At 39.6% G+C, this 23,729-nt stretch overlaps 1 protein-coding gene across 4 annotated transcripts in view; it reads left to right on the top strand.

Moving 5' to 3' along the window:
- Nucleotides 1-166: 166 nt before the first annotated feature.
- OXNAD1 (oxidoreductase NAD binding domain containing 1) overlaps nt 167-23,729 on the top strand; it is a 57,499-nt gene continuing 33,936 nt past the window's right edge. For 2 of the 4 annotated variants that reach the window (XR_010343445.1, XM_012466746.3), the window contains exons 1-4: nt 176-553; nt 7,142-7,291; nt 8,954-9,077; nt 9,666-9,729. Coding sequence is in view for 3 of the 4 variants with exons in the window: in XM_012466746.3 (XP_012322169.2) it covers nt 8,962-9,077; nt 9,666-9,729 (180 nt within the window). In the remaining variant the exon portion in view is untranslated. Of the gene's footprint in view, nt 554-7,141; nt 7,292-8,953; nt 9,078-9,665; nt 9,730-23,729 lie in introns of all 4 variants that reach the window. The other 2 variants (XM_012466747.3, XM_012466750.3) reach the window with 2 other exon arrangements.

Here is a 23,729-nt window from a genome sequence, read left to right as displayed (position 1 = left end):
CCGGCGCATAGGCAATGACGCAATTCTGGCCTGCGCGGCCAAACGGGTAACCGGTAGCGGTCACCATGGAGATAGCCGAGCTAGGGGCGGAGACACCGGGAAGACGGCACGTCTTGCTCAGCGTGGTCGCGCACCTCTCCTTCTATTGGACGGCAGCGACCAATAGACTGGGACTGGATCGCGCTGCTTCGTCACGTCTAGGACCGCGGAGTATCCCAGGCGCCAGTAGCTGAGTTTGGCCGCGTCTGCAAGCTAGGTCCCCGGGGGTGGGGTAAGTTTCCCTGTTTTCTTATCGCCTAGTTTAGTCCTTAAACAGCGGGCTGAAGGCTGCAGCAGATGCTAGGTGGCCTCCTCCCGGCCCTCCCGGTAGCTCTCGGGAAAGGCGGAGTGGGGAGGCAAGAGCAACTTAGCCTCCTTGACCTCCCTTCCTGGTGAGGGACGGAATAGTTCCCGTAGAATTTCGCTTCACCGAGTGACCTTGAGCCCAGGGCAAATTTCGCTTCACCGAGTGACCTTGAGCCCAGGGCGACGGTCAGCTTGTTCCTGGCTGCAGGTACATTTCGCTTCTTTCTCTCCCCAGACATCTTAAAATAACCTAAATTGCGTTGCTGAAAGGACCAAGCCCTGGAAGGCAAGGATTGAGTTCTAGTCTTCTGTTTGTCAGGTGTATAACATTATTAACTACGATGATTTGTTATTATTGGGAAGTTATGTGCCAGGTATTGCACTAACTGGAATTGTCAACTCTAGGAGCTTACATGTTATTCCATTTTACTAATTTTTAAACTGAGGTACAGAGAGTTGGGCATCTTGGCCAAAATCATACACCTAGGAAATAAGAGCTTATCTGTCTTCCAGAACCCAGGAACAAATTACTTATGTGAGTACCAGTTCTTTGTGAAAGAAATGGTATCAGTGGGCAGGTTTATATGCCTTGAAACGAAATACAGATGAAAGGCATTTTGTCTTGAAAGCAGTGCTAGTGCTTGTTTTGGTAAAACGGATTCCATTGGGTCTTAATTACTTGGTATTTTAATATAGAGAAGGAATGCATTGTAGTGAAAAGAAAAAAGCACTTTTGAGAGAAGATCTGGGATTGGGAATCTTGAGTTGCTGACTAGCCCTGGCAACTGGATATTTACATTCTGTGGGCCTTATTTCCTCTTCTAAGAAACGGTTGGAGTAGAGATGATTGTAAGATCCTTTGTAGATGTAACGTCCCACTTTTGCATGGAAATTATGAGTTTTACTTGGTTCAGCAATTATACACCATATTTAGTTTATATTTACATAACACATATACAAACTATATCCCTGTGCTTGTATTTACACACTCATGTTGGCATGAAGTTACCAATTTTGTGCATGCTTAGCCCTCTTAAAGCTTGAAAACTTAAAGGCAGAGGAGTTTTTGGGAGAAAATCCAGAAGTTACATTACAGGACTTTATGGAGGATTATTTCAAAGACCTCACAAACACTTGATTTTCTGTAATTATAGATTTACCCAGCAGTTAGGAAACTTGTTAACCTTGTCAAAGATTAACTGTGATTGCTCTGGTCTGTCTGGGCAAAGGAGAAATCTCAAGCCCTCACAGCTCGGTGGTTGCTCCTTGCATCACTGTTGACATAAATACTTCCCACATAGCCTCTTGGAGACAGAAAAAAAAAGGGAGATTCTCTGTGTCCATTCTGTAGTCCTGATGATCATTTTGAGGTTGGGAGCCATCTTTATTTCTTTAGTACTTCTGAGTGTAAGTACTCGAAAATTAAATATGAGCCGTTTTCATATGTAGAGAAGTGGGCGTAGTCATATTTGGCTTATGGGAAGTATAAATTGGTAGGTCTCTTAGAAAGCAGTTTGCATCTATCAAAAACAATTTGCTGAGGAATTTTATTTATTATTTTTTTTTTTTAAAGAGAAAGAGAGAGAGAGAATAGGAAGGAGGAAAAAGGAAGAGAAAGAGAGAGAGAGAATGGGGAGGAGGGAGAAGGAAAAGAAAGAGGGAGAGAGAATGGGAGTATTGCTTTCTTGCCCAGGCTAGAATGCAATTTAGTAATGGGTATTGAAAACCTCTTGTATACTGATAATTATACTTAATGATGTAGTCAGGAAGGAATAAGGGAAGAAGATAACAAACAATCAGCCAACCAATATTTAATTTAAACCTATGAAATGCTATGTGATTACTGAGGAGTGATTTACTTCCAATTATATAGTCACCTTTGGAATAGGTGTGAGGTGGTAATGTATGTTTTGTGTATTTGAAGTGGAGAGTTCTATAAATGTTTATTAAGTTTACTTGTTCCGGGTCTGAGTTCAAGTTCTGAATATCCTTGTTAATTTTCTATCTCGTTGATCTATAGAATCATTAGCTCTTCTTGTTGCATTGATCCTTTTGCCATTATGTAATGTCATTCCTGGCCTCTTTTGATCTTTGTTGCTTTAAAGTCTACTTTATCAGAGGCGAGAATTGCATCTCCTGCTTTTTGTTTATTGGTTTATTTTTACTCTCTGTTTGATTGGTAAATCTTCCTCCTTCTCTCTGAGTCTTTGTGTATTGTTGCATGTAAGATGGGCCCGGATGCAGCATACCGATGGGTTTTGGCTTTTTATCCAATTAAAATATATATAAGTTTAATACCGGCGTTTGATGCTAGCTGGCTGTTTTGCCCATTAGTTGATGTAAATTTTTTATTGTGTTAAAGTTCTTTGCTTTTTGATATATTTTTGGAAAGGCTGATATTGGTTGTTCCTTTATATGTATAGTGCTTCTTTCAGAAGCTCTTGTAAAGCAGGCCTGGTGGTGGTGAACTCTCTAAGTACTTGTTTGTTCGCAAAAGATTTAATTTTTCCTTCGCTCATAAAGCTTAGTTTGGCTGGATAGGAAATTCTGGGTTGAAAGTTCTTTTCTTTAAGGATGTTAAATATTGGTCCCCACTCTTTTCTGGCTTGTAGGGTTTCTGCTGAGAGATCTGCTGTAAGTCTGATAGGTTTCCCTTTGTGGGTAACCTGACCTTTCTCTCTGGCTGCCCTTAGTATTTTCTCCTTCATTTCAACCCTAATAAATCTGGCAATTATGTGCCTTGGGGTTGGTCTTCTTGAAGAATATCTTTGTGGTGTTCTCTGTATTACCTGGAGTTGAATATTACCCTGCCTTGCCAGGTTGGTAAAATTTTCCTGAATGATATCCTGAAGAGTATTTTCCAACTTGGATTCATTCTCTTCATCACATTCAGGTACACCTATCAAACGTAAATTAGGTCTTTTCACATAGTCCCATATTTCCTGGAGACTTTGCTCATTCCTTTTCATCCTTCTTTCTGCATTCTTGTCTTCTCGTTTCATTTCACTGAGCTGGTCCTCGACTTCTGATATCCTTCCTTCTGCTTGATCAATACGACTGTTTAAACTTGTGCATGCTTCACGAAGTTCTCGTGTTGTGTTTTTCAGCTCCATCAATTCACTTATATTCTTCTCTAAATTATCCATTCTCGTTAACATTTCGTCAAACCTTTTTTCAAGGTTCTTAGTTTCTTTGCATTGGGTTAGAACAAGTTCTTTTAATTCACAGAAGTTTCTTATCACCCACGTTTTGAAACCTGCTTCTGTTATTGGAACACACGTGTAATCTATTAAGCCTTGTTCCGTTATTGATGAGGAATTGCAATCCCCTGTGGAGGGAGAGGCATTCTGATTTTGAGTATTCTCTACCTTTTTACGCTGGTTTCTTCCCTTCATTATATATTTGTCCGTCTGTCGTCTTTATAATTACCGACTTTCTAACTGGGTCTCTGACGTCCAACTTGTTGATTCCCTGCGCCGAAATCTGAGCATTCCACTGAGCCGGCCAAAACAGCGGTGTTAAGATTGATGGTGCTTTTCTGCCCGGGAATCTCCGGACTCTGCACCAAGAACTGGCGTGCTAAGGCACCAGCAAAACCGCCACGCCGGCCACAAGAGTCGCCCTGGCGACCCGTGGATCTCCTCCACTGGGAATCTCCTGATCCGTGAACAACTAATATTCGTCTGAAAATGTGGCGTCCTCTCGTTCTTTGCGCTTTCACTGGGAGGTACGTGCCCGAGCTGCTAATCATCAGCCATCTTGGATCTCTCTCTGGAATTTTAAAATCTGAAGTTAGTAGTCCTAAAAGTTATGGGGGTTGTTGGGTAGTTTTTCTTTGTAATGTTCCAACTTTTCTTTGAATACATGTTAGCTAAAATGGAAAAAACAAATGAGCTACTTAATAATAGTTGACACTGTGTTGGTCATACACTATGACCAAATCCTTATGTTCATGATGTCATTAAAAAAAAAAACCCAACGAGGTGTAAGTATCATTACCCCCGTCTTTAACACTGAAAAGCATGAGGCTTAGGGCCTGAGGAACTTGCCTAAGCCAAAGCTGGTAAATGGCAATAAGCTGTGATGAGAACTCAAATCTGTCTGACCCTAAAATCTAGGCTTTTAATTAACAATGATGTCATTGGTGATGTGATGGTACTTCAAGCAGAGCTCGATTTAAAAGGCAGCACTGTAGCTCTGCAAACTGCTGAGATCTTCCATTAAGCAGTGCTCATTCCCATGAGAACTAGGTTTGGGGAAGGGGGTCTCCGTGGCTTTCCATGTTTTCATCCTGGCATCCATTGGCTGTCTCCATTGTCTGGCCAGAGATGGCTGCTCTTAATGTTCTGCCCAATTTGAGCTTGTACTGTGCTGAAGAAAGTAAAACCATAGCCAAGCATGCAGTGTAGTTTATTTTACTTCACCTAGCACTTTTAAAGAACACATTACAATGACTACTAAACTTTATATTTATTCCTAAAAGGATGGAAACATTTTGTAGTGACACACTTGTGGACCCTGAGAGTGCGACACAAGCAGATTTACTAGTTGGAAGAGTGATTTGAAATCACAAGTTTATTTTATCATAAATGTTAACACTGCTTATCCAGAAAACAATGGTGCCTAGGATTCTTAGCATAAGTTCAGGTTCAGAAGGAGGTCAGAATTCTATGATGGAAACTATATTTGATGAGTGCTGTTGTATATCAGGCCAGAGGGAGTTGTTCGCTGGCAATACCAAACCTCCACCTCTGTAGGTTGTTTGACGAGGAGAAGGCGTTAATGTATTAGGATTGATTTTTAGTAACGCTCTTGCTTGCCAGGTACTTTGGTAGACATTTTATTTATTCCTCTCAATAATCCAGTGAGGTGGCGTGGGTAATGTTAAAATGGCAAGAGGAGACTTGCTGAAGATGAGAAAGCAGGAAGGAGTCACACCTGAGCCCAGTTCCGCTGATTTCCAGTCAAATACTCTGTATCTGTTACCTGTTTACCACTAAGGTTTCTTTGCCTAACGGAGCACGAGGAGCCCTTTTGCTTCCTCAGTGAAGATTCTAAATTGACAGATGCCATGATTGTTCTTTGAACTTACTTAATTTCAGTGCATTTATGCTTGTTGAGACATGCTTGGCTTTTCTCTTTTTGTCATTGTCCTCTCACACCCTGTTTAATGTATCAGCAAGTTTTGGGGCTCTAATTCCAAAAAATATGTCATGTTCATCTACTTCTGCCATCTCTGTAGCTGTTACCTTATCATAACCTTAGACCTGAGTCTTTTAACTAGACTTCCTGCTTCCACTCCTGCCCCTTCCTATTATCTTTCCCACAGCAACTTGAGCAGTCCTTTAAAAGTATAAATTAGACCTTGTCCTTCTCCTGATTGATTCACTCTTCAGTTGCTTCCTGTTACCCTTAGGATAAAATTCCTACCGTTCCTGTAGACTGCTGGACTTCATCTCATTTTACTCTTACCAGCCTACTGCTCTCCAGTCACACTGGCCTTGGTTCCTCTAACATGCCGGGCTTATTTCTGTGTTGGGACCTTTGTTCTTGCTAATCCTTCTGCCTGAGTGGCCTCCTTTTACCATTTGCTCAGCTGCCTTTTCCTCAGCCAGATCTCAGCCAAGGTGTCATCACTGGAGAGCTATCTTTCCTGATATTTCCCCCACCTACCCCATCACTCTTACTTCCTTTATCATACTCATCAGAGTCTGTAGTTATCTTGTTAATTATTTGTTTACTACTATCCGTCTCTGGAACTGTATTAAAAGCTTCATGATGGCAGGGGCCTTGCGTCTGGTTCTTTATTGTATCTTCAAGGTCAAAATAGTGCCTGGCACCCCTGTAATTGTTGAATGAACTGAGCATACCTGTTGAACTGAAACCAGTGTAATTAATCTTAAATCTTAAATTTAATCTGTTGCTTTCAGAAATTTGTTTTACTACGTATTTAATGGGTGTGAGTTTAACATTTATTATAATCTGCATTTCAGAAATAAAAATTAAGAATTTTTGTTAAGGGAAGGCTTGTGAGGATACAGACATTGATGGGATATTGTTTATATGCTTTTAGAAATAACTTGATATATATTGATCTGTGGTTGATTAAATACTTCCAGTATGAAACCACTGGACATATTTCAAAAAATTAGTAGGGTTTCAGTTTTTTATATTTTACTTAAAGGACTGGCATAAAGCTTTGGAAAACACTTTGAACAGAATTTTATAAAAATGCCCTTTATGTACCAGTAGGTGGCACTCTTGGTTATGGTTACTTTTACAAAATCTTAGAATTTTAAAGAGAACTGCTTTTAAAATTAATGTTTATTTTCCAGTTTAGTTGAGAAGGAGACATTCAGGCAGCATAATCATTAAACTATGTATCCTATTGTGAGGACAACTTATTTTAGCAATAGTTGTCTAAAACATTAAGCAGAACAGTATTTCCATATTTAACTATATAGTGGTTAAATTTTATCAGGGAACTTGGCCTTAAATGACACGTAACTGTGTCATTCTGGCCTTTGGTCTGCTGTTTCCTGGGGTGGATATCCTAAGTAGCAGGAGTTAAAGACAGGCCAAGGAAGAAGAACAAAAGGAGCTGTAAGATAAATAAGCAAAAAAGAAAAATGGAAGCATGGGGGGAAGAATGGATGGAGAGGGGGTAATTGGGAGTGGGCTTGCTGTGAGGTGCTGCCTACTGATTATAAGAAGCCTTTCCTTTTGCACCTAAGAGGTAATAGTGCTTTTGATCAGTTTCCCAAAACGTTGTTTTATGTTGTTTGTGTCATTGCAGGAACTTTGTGAGAATTTTAATGCTTGGAAAAACTGTCTGTGTTTCAACTGGTGTACATCCAAAAGTCTCAGTGTAATAGCAGGACCAAAATATTCTGTCAGTCAGCCGACCATATACTTAATGACTCCTAAAATTTCGTGGACTTCTGAAGTAAGTTTCAACTTGTTTCTTTCAGGGATTAAGGCACCGTTTTGGGCTTAGCACGTTTAATGGAGAAAAACGACATTTAGTGGTCTTGAATGAGGTTGAAAGGCCTTCTGCTTTTTTTGTTTACTAAAGAGCAGAATAGCAAGTAGTGTGTCCACAATGATACTGCAATATACTATGACAAGAAGAAATATATCTTTTATCTAGAGACTAGTTATGAAGTAGTGAGGTTTTTAATATGATTTGGTTACAACTGAATACAAATGACTTATATCACAACCAGATTTGTTTATTCGTATTTATTTTCTGTCTTTATCTATTAGAATGCAGGCTCTCTAAGAGAGTTTTTGTTTTCTCCATGCCTATATCACCATTGCTTAGACCAGTGCCTGCCACATACTGGGCCCTTGATAGATATTTGTTGAATGAAGGACCAAATTAATGAATATGGAGTAGAAATGTAAGCACTCAGCTTGAATATTTTCCTAACACCAACTTATTACAATTAATTTATGTATTGCCTCCCAAAAAGCTCAGAAAAAAAGTATTCACACGTATTTTCATTTATTCTCAAGGTAACTAAGATAGAAAAGGACAGATATAGCAATGTAACGTTAAATGTGGCCATTTTAGGCAAATAAATGTTTAAAGATGGACATAGAAAAATGATATAAAGGGAACCAAAAAGAAATATCATCTGTCTCCTAATCAGTGCTTTTCTTGATAGGCTGGTAGTTTTTAGAATTTGAAGTGTTGAAGAATGTGTGTGTACGTGTGTGTTTATACTTGAAGTTCAAGTACAAACAAAAAACTACACAAATCCTAAGAGGACAGCTTAATTAGTTTTTACAAAAAGTGAAAATACCCATGCAATCCGCACCCAGTTTAAGAAATAACATTGTCACTACCACCTCCCAAGGGAAACTGCTAACTAGATTTCTGACAGCATAGATTCATTTTGTTTGTTCTTATACTTTATATGATTAGAGTCAAAGAATATCTGTTCTTTTGACTCTGGCTTCCTTCATTCAGTATGTTATTTGTGATACTCATCTATGTTACTGCATGAAGTTGCAGTTTGTTTTCATTGCTGAATAGTATATCTTACTGTGTGAATGTATCACAATTAGTTTATCTCCTCTAGTAATGGCATTTGGACAGTTTCCAGTCTGGGCTATTACGAATAGTATTATCTGTTTTGGTTTTTATTATCTGGGAACCTTAAGCTTCTTGTTTGGAAACCTTGGTAAATTTATCTTCCTCTTACACTTTACCTAACAAGAAATATAAAAGACTTGTGTGGTGCTCTTCAGGTAGAATATAATTATCAGAAAGTTATAAAATCTACTCCCCCTTCTGTGATAACATAAGATTAGTCATGTGAATTTGATCAGAGATTTTAGAAACCAACAGAGAATATAAATATTTGCTAGCACCAAAAATTACATACTTATGTACATAATTGTGGAGATACCTTAAATCAACTCTGAATAGTGGCAGAATCTGTACCGAGGTTAAGTTAGGCTCTGGTTGCTTTGCTGGTAGCTTGACTCATAATAGCACCAACAGAAACCCAAACTCTTCTTCACTGACCCTCTAAAATAGTCTGATATTTCCCCACTGTTTTAAAAAGCAGTTTTAAATTTCAGTTTTATGTTTGCCCAGGAAGCATCATGGCCTGTGCTGCTGTTAGGATTCCTGGGTTGCGGTGCTCTGTCGGAGCCGTCTGTACTCAGGGTGCTTCATTGAGATTGACATTCAGTGCTTTGCGCCACCTTACTCTAACCAGGTGAGTCGTTAAGCCTTCTGTGCATTTGAAGTTGATTTTCAAGGACACCTGACCTGCTGATGGTCCCGAGAGGCATATCAAACACCTGGCAAGGTAACACTTTGGCTTCCATGTGCATGCTGTCAGGTTGTTAAACTTTTTTTTTTTTTTTTTTTGAGAGTGAGTCTTGCTCTGTCACTCAGGCTGGAGTGCAGTGGCACGATCTCAGCTCACTGCAACCTCTACCTCCTGGGTTCAAGTGTTTCTCCTGTCTCAGCTTCCCGAGTAGCTGGGATTACAGGCATGTGCCACCACACCTGGCTAATTTTTATATTTGTAGTAGAGAGGAGATTTTGCCATGTTGGCCAGGCTGGTCTTGTACTCCTGACCTCAGGTGATCTGCCTGTCTCAGCCTCCCAAAGTGCTGGGATTACAGGCGTGAGCCACCATGCCCGGCCAAAACTTTAGATGGGCAAATACTCGCTGACCATATTATAGAATCCATAGTGTTATATTGTATTTAGGATAACCATGATATTTCAGGACAAACTAATTTTATGATTTTTATGAGGATAATACATAATAACCTAATTTTACTTTCTGTTACAGCATAATGAAATCCAAAAGGAAAACTGATCACATGGAGAGAACTGCAAGTGTCATTCGACGAGAGGTTTGTATCTGGGTTATGGGAGGTTTTTCCAGCTAGACAGTTTACACGTGGTTATGATTGGCTTATGGGTAAAGTGTTAGATCAGTCTGGTCCTTTTGAAGGACAGTTGGGGAGTTTGTTATTTTTCTATTCAGAAATTTTCTGAGCAGGACGTGTGATATCTGATTTGAAAAGATGACAAACAAATACTCCAATTTTTCCCTTTAAATTTGGAATGATGGATTAACTTTTGATGAAGGGAGTATAGCAGCAATTGAGGGAACCATCCTCACAAATGTGATGTTTAGGGTTATATTTTAGCACTAGAACTTCTTTTAGAGCCTACGAATAGCCTATGAATAGCTTACCTTTTTCTTTTTCTGTTTTGTTTTTTTTTATTTGGTGTATCACCTCTCAAAGTCCTTGTTCTCATTCCTACTTTAGAACAACTTACTTCATCAAGGGAGAAAGCACTAACATCTGAGAAAGGAAAGTGGATGAGCTCTTGTTACCCTTCTAATGTACAGATTTTTTCCCACCATATTCAGACTATAGAAAACTAATCTACCACCTGAAGGGGTGTCAAGGGCTGAGACATAAAGGATCCTCACCCTTTACCTCAGTGAGTAACCCCATTTTTATTTAAAAACATAAATTGAGTATTTTATTTTGCTTTTTTGAATATTTATCACTTATTCAGATAAATTTAGCTTAGTGTTATAAGCCTATTTAAGCTAACAATAAAAAACTGTATTTTATATTAATAAGGATTATATACTTCTACAAACATGGGCAGAAATTATATTGTCTCATTTAATTTTATCTATTAATAGAAGGATACACTTTAATGTAAATGTATACTTTTCAGAAAATTACTTTGGGACTAAGGGTAATGTGTTTGTTGATTCAGCTTAAAGTTCATAGGTTTTTTTTTGTTTGTTTTTTGTTTTGAGAAGTCTATAAAATTAGTTCAGCAGCAGAGTAGATTTAGGAGCTTATGGGGAAGTACACTTTTCCCAATGATAAATCTGAAAAGACTTTTTGTTTGTTTGTTTGTTCAAGGGACTAAAGATGCTGATTCTGTAAATGTGAGACTTAACTGTTAGGATTTTAAAAAAATGAAGGCCTTGTAAATTATGAAGATAAGTGGTTTATCTTACAGGCTCTTTCCTGTTGTATTTTGAGGCTGGTAGAATTAGAGCGGAGGTTGAAGAACTTTCTCTAGAAGGCCAGATAGTAAATATTTTAGTTTTTTTGGGCTATGCTGTCTTAATTACAACTTCTAATCTCTGATTTTATAATGTGAGAAGAGCCATAGAAAGTATGTAAACACAGGAGGCTGAGGCAGGAGAATTGCCTGAACCCAGGAGGCGGAGGTTGCGGTGAGCCGAGATCGCGCCATTGCACTCCAGCCTGGGTAACAAGAGCGAAACTCCGACTCAAAAAAAAAAAAAAAAAAAAAAAAAAAGAAAGTATGTAAACAAATTTCATTTACCAAACACCCAGATTTGGCCTGCAGGTAATAGTTTGCTAGTCTCTGAATTAGAATATTCATTTCAGAATTTTATTTTACAATACCAATTAATTTTAATAGCCTGCAGAAACTAAGTACAATATGAGCAAAAAGAATCATCAGGCATTTACAGAACAGTTAGTACATTATTTACTGTTTAGTGTCAACTGATATTTTTGAGCACCTCCCATTTTCTAGGACCCAGAAGTTTGTTTGTTGCCTTACAGAATTCTCAAAACTGTGCTGTGAGATAGATAATAGTATTTTAAGACAGGTAAGATAGATAGATAGATAATAGTACTTTCTTCTTGTTTTTTGAGACAGAGTCTTGCTCTGTCCAGACTGGAGTGCAGTGGTGAAATCATGGCTCACAGCAGTCTTTATCTCCCAAGCTTTAATGATCCTCCTGCCTAAGCCTCCTCAGTAGCCAGGACTACAGGCACTCTACTGTGCCCAGCTAATTTTTAATTTTTTGTAAAGATAGTCTTGCTGTATTGCCCAGGCTGATCTTGAACTCCTGGCCTCAAGTGATCCTTCCTCCTTGGCCTCCCAGAATGCTGGGATTACAGGCATGAGCCACCGCACCTGGCCAGTATTTTCTTTTTAATAGATGAGAAGATTAAGAATCAGACTAATAGGAACTTGCACAGCATCCCTCATAGGCGTTAACATAGTTAATTACACTGACTGCCAATTCTAAGGAAACATATCTATTTTTCACATTTGTATTTTTACCACAAAGTCTTTACTTATACATTTTTCAAATTTGTGTGGATATAAACAGTATTTTTATTTATATCACTGTCATTTCTCTTTCCTAATGAAAGATCTTTATCTCCCTAAGGTTATCACCACTTGTCTTTAATTTCTTGCTTATTAATTTTAATATACGTAAGTGGGAATGTGCAGTATTCAGTATTCTGTTATTCTGCAATTTAAAAATGAGGCAGGCGTATACTTTAAAGGTTACACCTATTAAAAAATAGATACTAATGGCGCGTCTCTTTCTGAGTATGCTCACACTTCCTTTTCTTGGGTGTGTGCTTTCCCTTTTCCAGTAAATTACCATACTTTCACTAAAAAAAAAAGATATCAACTATGGTTTCTAAAATACACTTAAATATATTTAAAATTAACCTCATTAAGATTTTTGGTTTACAAAATAATCATATAAATACAATATGTTAAAAAGCGTAAATGACTGTGTATTATGATGGTTAGTGACATATAAGTACTGCTACACATATTCTTTCAAGTTTGAAGTACCTCACCTGAGAACTGGGCTAATGGGCAGTTCCTTAGTTTGGTTCAACTGAAATAAAATTATAAAAGGTATATTTTCCTATGTGTTACAGATATATAACTATAGCCAAAAGGTCAGATAACACAGAATTCAGTAAATATTACAATAGTTAATATCAAATTCTAGCCAACTTCTAGTGTTATGAAAGTATATCTAATCTTCGAGAAAACCTGTTCTAACAAAGTTATCTTAAGAAAAAGGGAAGGAACTATAAAGAGACTATTAGAGAGCCAGTAAATATTCTTCTTTTATAGGTTAGGGACTGCGATTCAGTCCTGATAAGTAGCTTGCTCAAGCCCTGTGCCAGTGGTGAATCCAGGACTGATTGCTGAGCCTGACTTCTGTTTCAGGCTCTTTTGAACATGCCCTTGTTCTCTCATCTTATGACCGAATCGTGTCATTTGTTCACTAAATTTTAACTCTAATTTGGAAAATTATCAACTAATAAAACTGTTTTTCTCTTCAGCACAACTCCCTGGTTTTTAAAAATGAGTGTTATAAGAACAGGATACAGTCCTTAACATTAGAGCACTGTCATAGGTTCCTTAAGATCAGAACTTTATACAGGAAAAAGTTCCCTTTACATCTAGTTTGATTTGGCTAGAAAAAGCTTCTATAAAAGTCATAGCTTTAAAGCCTTTTTACTCTATATCATAGTGACATCCTATGTTGTAAAACAGTTTTTATCATCTGACATTTTCTTCAGATAGTTTTCCTGCTTTAGCTGTCTTATAAGAACTTCCAAAGACTTCAGTCTACCCATAGTTTGTTGTTTGTGGCTCAAGAAGAGTTACCTTTGAATGTAGCTTAGAGACTTTCTTCCAAAAATGTTCTTTATTTATGTCTTGTCTGCAGTAAGAATGTTCAGTTTGTGGCCAAGCGCACAGTGGTTAATGTCTGTAATCCCAGCAATTTGGGAGGCTGAGACAGGAGGATCACTTGAGACCAGGAATTCAAGACCAGCCTGGGCAACATAGCAAGATCCAGTCTCTACAACAAGTTACAAAGTAGCTGGACATGGTGGTGTGCCTGTAGTCCTGGCTACTCAGGAGGCTGAGTCAGGAGGATCACTTGAGCCCAGGAATTCAAGATTGCTAATGTGAGCTATGATTGTGCCACTGCACTCCAGCCTGTGTGGATAGATTTACATTCTTTTTTTTTTTTTTTTGAGACGGAGTTTCGCTCTTGTTACCCAGGCTGGAGTGCAATGGCGCGATCTCGGCTCATCTCAACCTCCGCCTCCTAGGTTCAGGCAATTCTCCTGCCTCAGCCTCCTGAGTAGCTGGGATTACAGGCACGCGCCACCACGCCCAGCTAATTTTTTGTATTTTTAGTAGAGACGGGGTTTCACCATGTTGACCAGGATGGTCTTGATCTCTTGACCTCGTGATCCACCCGCCTCGGCCTCCCAAAGTGCTGGGATTACAGGCGTGAGCCACTGTGCCTGGCCAGATTTACATTCTTATATAAGGAGTCTTCAATGTCTATGTCTTCCATTTCCTTGGTTTCTGTTTGGGTAGATATAAAAGAATTAACTTTAAGTTTAGAAAAATGATAATAATAGATTCTTTATTTGTGTTTAATTTTGCAACTGTTTGATTAATTGTGGTAACTAAGAATGAATTATTCTGTGCTGACTTGATTTTCATGGAATTATTTGTAAAGTTTGGATTAGCAAGATGATTAGTTATTTCAAGCACTTCTTCAGTTTCTAAAGACTGTTGAATACCTTCTGAATTTGAAGTTATCCAAGTAATAGTTGTAGAATTTAGATACTCAAAAGATTTGTGAAAACCACCTATATCCATATTTTAGTTTCCAAGATATATTCTGGTTTCCTAGTTAATCTTGTTTAATTAGTTTAAGAGTTTCCTAGTTAATCTTGTTTAACTAGTTTAAGAGTTAACGTATATTTTGACTTGAACCCGTGAGGCAGGGGTTGCAGTGAGCTGAGATTTCACCACTGCCCTTCAGCCTGGGCAACAGAGCAAGACTCTGTCTAGAAAAGAAAGAAAGAAAAGAGGAAAAGAAAAGAGTTAACTTGTGTTTTGTGTACTTCTTGGTGTTGGAAGCTGGTGGCTTCACCAAGGCAGATGAATCAAGTAATTGCGTGTTCAGGGAGCACATCTGTGTTTTCTTTGCCGCATTTAATACAAGTGATATATATATATATATTTTTTTTTTTTTGAGATGGAGTTTCGCTCTTGTTACCCAGGCTGGAGTGCAATGGCGTGATCTCGGCTCACCGCAACCTCTGCCTCCTGGGTTCAGGCAATTCTCCTGCCTCAGCCTCCTGAGTAGCTGGGATTACAGGCACACACCACCATGCCCAGCTAATTTTTTGTATTTTTAGTAGAGACGGGGTTTCACTATGTTGACCAGGATGGTCTCGATCTCTTGACCTCGTGATCCACCCGCCTCAGCCTCCCAAAGTGACAAGTGATTTTTCTAATTTGGCTTTTAGGCGTACTTTTTTCTCATCATACAATTTTTTCTTCTGGATTTTTTTTTTTTTTTTTTAGAAAGGTCTTTTTCTTGATTGTCTTTAGGCAAAGGAAAAATTGTTGGAACTACACTTTGTTTTAAATACCAAATTCCCCATCTGATGTTGAGAGAGTCAGGAGTGAAATGGTCACTACATAGTAACTGGTATAAAGTCTCGCTTTATATTTTTTCACTGTTTTCAAGTTTTTCTTTGTCATTTAGGAGAAATGGGTAAAAACTCAGCTTCTGATCTTTATTTTTTTTGTCACTGGCGATTCTTAGAGTAAATCGCTGTCCTATAGCTGAGTATCACTTCCTTGAGGTCCTGGGAGACCAGGGCCAGCAAGAGGTGCAAGGCAGCCATTCTTCCATTTCAGAATTTTACAGGACAAAATTATTGGGACTTTTGGGGGGTTATTTTGAGCCAGGTTTAGGTAAACTACAAAGAAAGTTAATGCAAACTCTTGAGAATTTTAGTGCCCACAAGTCAGAAAATTACAGGGTTAAAATCCAACCGTGGTACTACCTTTGAAGAATTTTTTAGTTGCATCTCTTCTCCTCTTCTCTTTCTAATTTCCCCTCCTCTCCCATACAAAATGAGAACTGGGAAGAGATGGGAAGAACTGGAGAAAGCTAGATGATATCTGGCTTTCTCAGCAGTGTATGGTCATTAGGGACTCACCCCAATCTCCAGAGGGTGCTCCTTGCCATAGAGTAGGGGCTGGACCTTGGACTGGTTGAAATGAATGGCACCTCAGGTTTGGCCATAACAGAACTAGATCAGCTTCTTACACTCTCATTTTCTACTCTTGCCTTTCATTTGTATAGTGAGTGTACTTTACACATGTTGTTTGCTCTTCAGTTCAAGTCCATGAGGTAGCCTAAGGATACAGTGTCATCTGGAGTTTACAAAAAGGAAGCAGGGTCTAGGAGATGTCTCTCAGTGGCAAAGGGAAGCTCTAGCTCAGAATTCCTAGGCTAAAGGACCCTGCTGCTACTCTTGGAGTCGGCAGAAAATGGAACACTCACCCAGAAATGTCCTTTTGGTTTTGGGCATTGTATTTCCTCTGGAAAACTTACTGAATGACCATTTATGATGTTTATGCTTCTTACTGGGGACTCTAAATGGAAGTAGTCTGAGATTGTGCTGATGGAGGAAACTGAACTCTGATTTGAATTACATTGAACTGTTTGTGTTGGAGTTTTTTTCATTTTATTCTTAAGAATCAAAAGAATAACCAGTCTGAGTAACCCTAGAAACATCAAGGAGATAAGAGTAGAAATATTGTAATGCAGTAAGGATTGTTCAGGCAAGATACATTTTACTGGAGGGGTTATTCCATGCTTGGCTTCTATAGACTCTTGGCCTACTGAGAAAGATATGCTCTGTTCATCAGTTTGTTGGAAGAGTTTGGCAGTGAAAGAATTTCTTAAATTACTAATTCTTATGCATTCATTTGTTCATTTGGAAATATGCCAGACCCTGGGCCAGATCCTGGGGTTACAACATTGAAAATGATCAATAAGCCCCCTCCGCAGATTTTAATGGGACTCTGATCAGAAGACTTTATGCACCTAATTGATTTTGGAAAACTTTCTAATTCTTTTTCTATTGGACCAGTTTGCTTTTAGAAGTCTGTGTCTTTTCCTACAATATCTTAGGTGTTTGTTGCCTTTTTGTTTACAAAGTACCAGATAATACAATAGATTGTTACTTGATTCTCACAGCCATTCTGGGAGGGAGATGTAGGGATTTTAATTCCTATTTCACAGATGAGGGGATTAAGACTCAAAGATTTAGATAGGATGACCCTGCTTCCTAATTTGCCTGAAATAGTCCTGGTTTATGCCTCTTGTTCCTGATGTAATTGTCAATAGCACTCACTTGCACTCTCCAAAGTATTCTGTCTTGAATGATAAATTATATTGTTATCCTAAGTTTAAAGGACTTTCTCAAGTAAGTGTAGAAATTCAGTCCTTGAACTCAGATCTTTAATAATAAAATCAGCTTTCCTTTATGTTACAGCAGAATATGACACTTGGTTTAGATAGACAGGGTTTAACTGAGCAATGTGTTACTAGGCATGGGAAAGGAGGGAGATACTGATGGCAGAGTGGTTAGTTAATGAAGTCAAATGCCTGGGCCCCTAGGGCAGACACCTTTGGGGATCCTACAGTTTCAGGTGCTGATTTTCCAGTGCTTATAATCTGCTTGTGGTCTTTCCGAGGCCTGGGTTTGAATGGGATTGGCTGCTTCGCTGCAGAGTGGACTGTGTCCCGAGGCTAACCTTTACAATTCTCTGCTGGTCATCACCTGTGCATTTCAAAGAGATTATGCTAGAGTGATCATCTTCAGTCTGAGGTAGGGGGCATCTTTTCAACATGCAATGTTTCTCAACAGTTGTACCTGTAATTTGCTTTGGTTCTTACACCTTGATGGTCACAGAACCTTTTAGAGATCATCCAGCCTGGGATGAGCAGTGCTTGGCACTCTTGGCTTCACCACTGTCAGCAATGACAAAGCAGAGGGGTTGGAGAGAAACCTCAGGCACTCACTGCCTGGAGGTAGTTGAAGTGTATATTGCGGTGGGGCGTGACTGGACCACAGCTCTTGGAAAAACTCCCAAAGAAGTGCAGTCCGATGGCCCTGGCAGCTGGCCTCTGGCCCCTAGGGGTGTGTAACCAACTGCTGCAAGTTGAAGGCTACAAAGAGGCCCAGTTTAGCGGCTCTATAATCACAGTGTATATAGCACGGTGCTGGAGAAAAAATGAGTTCTGTGTTGGCTGTGTTAAGTTTGAAATGGAAATTCAAACAGGCTGTTGGACATGTGAGTTTAGAGTTCACTGCTGGAGATGAAAAGTTGAGGCCACATAGAGAGTAAGGGAAGAGGACCCAGGACTCAGCCCAGGAATGTGTCAACAATTAGAGGCCAAGCCGAAGAGCAAGGGCCAGCAAAGGAGATGGAGAAGGAGTGGCCAACCAGACAGGAAGGAAATCAGCAGAGTGTTCTTGGAGCCAGGAGGAAAAGTGTTTCAACAAGGAGAGGGGGGCCAACCGTGCTGAATTCTGCTGAAAGTTCATCATTGAATTTACCGCAGTGGATAGTGGGTGACCAGAGTGACTAGCTTTAGTACATTACTGAGAGTGAAAGCCTGATTAGATTGTGTTGAGGAGAGAATAGGAGATGAGAAAGTGGAGACAGGACCGTGTATAACTCTTGAAATGTTTTAATGTGAGTGGAAGCAAAGAAATGGGGTGAACGCTGGATTAAAGGAGAGGCTTGTTTTTTTGTTGTTGTATTTTGAAAAGCAGCAAAGAACACAAGTGCCCGGATTTAAATCCTTGCTTTGTCCCTTACTGGCTCTGGGACCTCAGTTTTCCCATATGTAAAATGGGGATATAATTATATTGGCTTTCTAGATTGTTGTGAAGACTGACTGAATGAATGTATGTATGTAAAGTGCCTGGCATATGGTAAGGATGTCTATAGTGTTTGCTGCTGTTGATGTTACATGTTATATGAGGTGGGAGATCCTAGAGCTCGTGTGTTCCGTTGGGGAGGGTGGAGAGGGTATGATGTAAAGAGAGGATAGTTGCTGGAGGGAAGGCTTGAGAAGGCAGAGAGGAGACCAGCCCAGGTAGACAAGTTAGCCTTTGGTAGGAGTAAAGTGAGTTTACCTGCCATTCTAGGGCATAGTGTTAACCAGCATAAGCCATTTAAGAAGTTAAATATGGGCCGGGCGCGGTGGCTCACGCCTGTAATCCCAGCACTTTGGGAGGCCGAGGCGGGTGGATCACGAGGTCAAGCGATTGAGACCATCCTGGTCAACAAGGTGAAACCCCGTCTCTACTAAAAATACAAAAAATTAGCTGGGCATGGTGGCGTGTGCCTGTAATCCCAGCTGCTCATGAGGCTGAGGCAGGAGAATTGCCTGAACCCAGGAGGCGGAGGTTGCAGTGAGCCGAGATCGCGCCATTGCACTCCAGCCTGGGTAACAAGAGCGAAACTCCATCTCAAAAAAAAAAAAAAAAGAAGTTAAATATGTGATTGTTTTTATTAGTAAATCACTTGAGTAAAATCTGCTTCTAGACAGATTCCTACACATCAGACTGCTATTCCGCTACCATTTAAATAATGCCTCTGGGTTTTAGTGTCTTTATGTGTAAAATGACATATGAATCTTGATAGTGATTAAAATTTCCTTCAATTCTGACATTCTCTGAACTATAATTTCATTTTTGTTTTAGGTCATCTCTAGTCATGGCTTTGCCTAAATTTTTAAGCCAGAAAATGAATGAACAGGAGTGAATGGGGAAAGCTAGCCAGGTTTCGAAAGAAATACCTATTTCCTGTACAGAGACTTTTGCACCAGCAGTAACATCAAAATATCCTATATAAAACCAGCTTTTTAAATAAGTGTGATGGAATTTCCTTTTAGATGCTGACTCTGCCTAAGCATTAAACATGTGTCCTAGTAAAGTTGGCAAATGTGTTGTTATTTTACTGAACACTGGAAGAGCATAAATGTTGTTTTATGGAAAATTTCATTTCCTGCCATGTGTTTTAACTTAGGACATGGGTAGTTGAGGTTTCAGTTGTGAAATCTTTTGATCTGTTAAGAATAAGAGCAAGTACAAATGCTAAAATATATAGTTTCTCCACTATGTTTTGTCTTTCCAAGAAAAGAATGGCATATAACAAAGGGCCACAGTTACAGGTCCTAATTATATGAACTAACTTTGGAGTAAAATAAATATGTGGCCTTCAAAAAGATTTCATTAATGTTTTTAATCCACATTGCTGGAAATCTTTACATAGTATACAGCATTTGTGTTAAGCAAAACAAAATAGTAAGAGAGAGGCATGTCTTTAAAAATAATGAATTGTGCCGGGCGCGGTGGCTCACGCCTATAATCCCAGCACTTTGGGAGGCCGAGACGGGTGGATCATGAGGTCAAGAGATCCGAGACCATCCTGGTCAACAAGGTGAAACCCCGTCTCTACTAAAAATACAAAAATTAGCTGGGCATGGTGGTGCACGCCTGTAGTCTCAGCTACTCGGGAGGCTGAGGCAGGAGAATTGCTTGAACCCAGGAGGCGGAGGTTGCAGTGAGCCGAGATCGTGCCATTGCACTCCAGTCTGGGTAACAACAGCGAAACTCCATCTCAAAAAGTAATAATAATAATAATAATAATGAATTGTGTAGCGTATTCTGTGTTCCAGATACAGGGATAACAGTTTTGTCCAGGTTGTTAGGATAAACAGCAATAGGTACATTACTGTTCATTTTATAAGTTGAGTATCACTAATGCAAAAATCCGAAATCTGAAACCTGAAGTGCTCCAAAATCGCAAAACGTTTTGAACACTGACATGACACTCAAAGGAAATGTTCACTGGAGTGTTTTGGATTTCAGATTTTCACATTAGAGATGTTCAACCTCTAAGTATAATGCAAATATTCCAAAACTGAAAAAAAAAAATTGAAATCCTAAACGCTTCTGGTCCAAGCATTTCAGATAAGGGATACTCAGCCTGTGATACCAGTAATTGGTCATAGACGCACCATCCAAATGAAAATATGGCTTAGTAGAAAGTATAGCTTTTGTTTCCTCCTTCATCGAATTTTACATTTGGACATTAGGAAATGACTAATGCTTCTGTTTCACGTAGTCTAGCACTTGATCGTGAAACATTCTTGGGTGTCTCGGCTGAAATTCTGCTCCCTATCTAGTTTTGTTAAGGAATTTAACACCTGCCAGTTAAACTGTCAGAAATGAAATAATCTAGTTTTACGCTGCGTTTTAACAGATTGTTATATCAAAAAAAGTAAATGTTTATAAAGTAACATTTCTTTCTTTTTTTTTCTTTCTTGAGACAGGGTCTCACTCTGTTGCCCAGGCTGGAGTGCAGTGACACCACCTTGGCTCACTGCAGTCTTGACATCCAGGCTCAAATGGTCTTCCCTCCTCAGCCTTCCAAGTAGCTGGGACTACAGGTGTGTGCCACCATGCCTGGCTAATTTTTGTAAATTTTTTTTTTTTTTTTTGTAGAGATGTAGGGTTTTGCTATGTTGTCTAGGATGGTCTCAGACTCCTGGGCTCAAGCTATCCGCCTGCCTCAGCCTCCCAAAATACTTTTGTAAATGTAATAAAAGGGGGAAAACGAAGTAATAGAGACCTCTGATGAGTCTCATTATTTGTCTTTGTAATAAGATATTTAAAAAAGAATGTGTGGCAAACAAAAGAAAATAACAATTCTGCTAAATAAATCTCTGCTCTCCCTGACCTCTGCCATACTTTTGAACGTGTATGGGGATTTTCTGTAGTGTTCTCTTCCCCTACGCACACAGCTTAAAAAACATGCTCCCGAATTTCTACCAGTCTTCTGGAAAACAATTTTAAATGACCTTAGGTTTAAGTTTTTATTCATTCTGCAAATACTTACTGAGCCTTACTAAGTGTTGGTTTTTGTGCTTCATATAACAAGTTGACTAATATGTGCGGCATGTGGTCACAAAGGCAAAAACATATTGATAGAGTTGAGAGTGTGAAGAGAAGAAGGTAGACCTCAGGCAGGGCATATTACTTGAGCAGGGCCTAGAAGGGTGAGCAGAAGGTTGGTAGACAGAGAGCGTGGCTCATGCTGAATGACCTCGGCAGGGTTTGGGGGAATGGGCAGGTGTTAGGTGCCTTTGAGGACCAGCAGGTTGTCCAATGTGGCTGAAAAATCACAAGCGCAGTGATCCAGGAGGAGTCCCAAGTTGGTATAAGTTAAACAGAACTTTCAGCTTTTTTTTTTTTTTTTTTGGTAGTTGAGTAGTAGAGAGCCACTTAAGGTTTTTAAGCTGGAGAGTAACTCAGTAAGGTTGGAAATTAGGAATATTTGCCTTGGCTGCTTTGAGAGACACAAGGAGGAGACTAAAGTAGTAGTTCAAGTGAGAAGAAAGAAATTTTCAGCTCAGGGAGATGGCAGGTAGGGAAGGGAATGAAAAAACATGAGCCAAATTTATGGAATTTGGCTGTGTTAGGGATAGTATACCAGAAAGAATCAAAGTTTATGTGTGTTTGTGTATCAACCAAAAATGTAATTGACTTTGTTGAGTCCAACAAGCATCCGGAATTGAATATCTGGTAATGGAAAGAAGCTGATTTTGCAAGATTCTATTAGGGCATGTGCAGCCTTCTCTGTCTCTGCATACCCTGTTCCCCAGTTTCTGACACCATGCTCAATAAATGTTCGTGGAAGGAATGAATTTGGTGGATTTCGTTGTATGGCATAAGTGAGTTTACCATTGGGATAGAACCATCAGATGATTTAGGGAGGATCATGCTAACCTGGATTTGAATCCTGACTTGGCAATTCCTAGCTCAGTGATCTTGAGCAAGTAACCGAATCTTTCGGTTTCCTCATCTGCAAGATGAAGGATAACACTATCTCTTGGGATATAATATGATTATTCCTTATCAACTGAATGAGTGAATGCACGCACATAAAATATTTAACCTAGCATCTGGTATATATCTGAGATAAATGCTCCTCAGGCATTGGCTGTTGTTACTTAGGGGGAGTGTGGATGTCAGCTTGTGATTGGGAGAAAAGTATTGATGAGTTGTAAGCAGAGGGTGGGAGGAGAGTAGTAGCCTGTGCATCCTTGGGGACCTCAACCTGGAGTGGGAAAGGGAGTAGGAGTGAGGCAGTTTAGGGAAAGCTCCTATGGAGGAAGTGAGAGAAGGAATGGTAAAGGAGAAAGACCAGGTCAGCGATAACCAGAGGGTACCTGAAAAGTTCAGTGTCAGCTGTCCCAGAGTCAAGGTGGAAAGTACCAAATTAAGAGAGGTCAGGGAGGGTGAGAACTGAGACTGGACACTGAGTTTAGCTGTTCAGAAAGACCCCAACCAACTGTCAAAGGAGAAGTTGCAGGAGAGCAGAAGCTAGGTTACATGTGGTCAAGGAGAGCATCAAGGAAAAAGGGAAGATTCTGTGGGCTAAGGAGGAGCTCATTGCCTCAGTAAAGGAAGGGACAAAAGGCGAGATTTCTAAAATATATTCAAGACAGTATGACTTTTAAGTTTGCACTGGTACAAATACGTACAAGCCCACCACACTGTACAGTTTCTTGTTGTCCATGTGAGCAGTCTCTCTGAGATCTTCAGTGCTCAGTCTTTAAGGTCCCGGTGCAAAAGCATTAGAATGGTGGCATATATATTTATAAATGAATAAAGTGTAATATATAATGTAAACAATCAATTGTAGTTAATACAATAAATGCAGTCATGTGTTGCTTAATGCTTAATCAGTTAGATCATATGTGCTGATAAGGCCCAGGGGTCATATTTCAGTTCTTATCTCCTCGGTCAGTTTCCTGCAGTGAAACTGTTGATTGGAAGGGCAGCAGGCCAAGTAGGAGTGGGGGCTCATCACCACGATGTCATCACTGATGCCCCGGTCAGTACTCAGTCCACACTTGGCTGGGTAGAGCATGCCTCCTGAGGAGAAGTAAGGCCAGAGCATTTTCAGAGAGCAGAAGGAATTCCTGGTCCTAGTGTGTCTGACTTTCTACCAGATAACATAAGTTTTGATGCTAGAAAGCAACTTTGAGCCCTACTGAGAGAAAGAGGACACCAAGAAGAAACATTAGAGGAGCAAGATTAGAGAAACAAGATTGGACCTCTGCCCTTGAGCAGGGCTGCCACACTGCAGCTAGGTAACCTCCTTA

The sequence above is a fragment of the Aotus nancymaae genome, unplaced genomic scaffold (genome assembly GCF_030222135.1).
Source record: "Aotus nancymaae isolate 86718 unplaced genomic scaffold, 86718_ANA_hifiasm-v0.15.2.pri h1tg000019l, whole genome shotgun sequence".
NCBI lineage: Eukaryota > Metazoa > Chordata > Mammalia > Primates > Aotidae > Aotus > Aotus nancymaae.
This window is presented reverse-complemented; position numbering and strand designations above follow the sequence as displayed.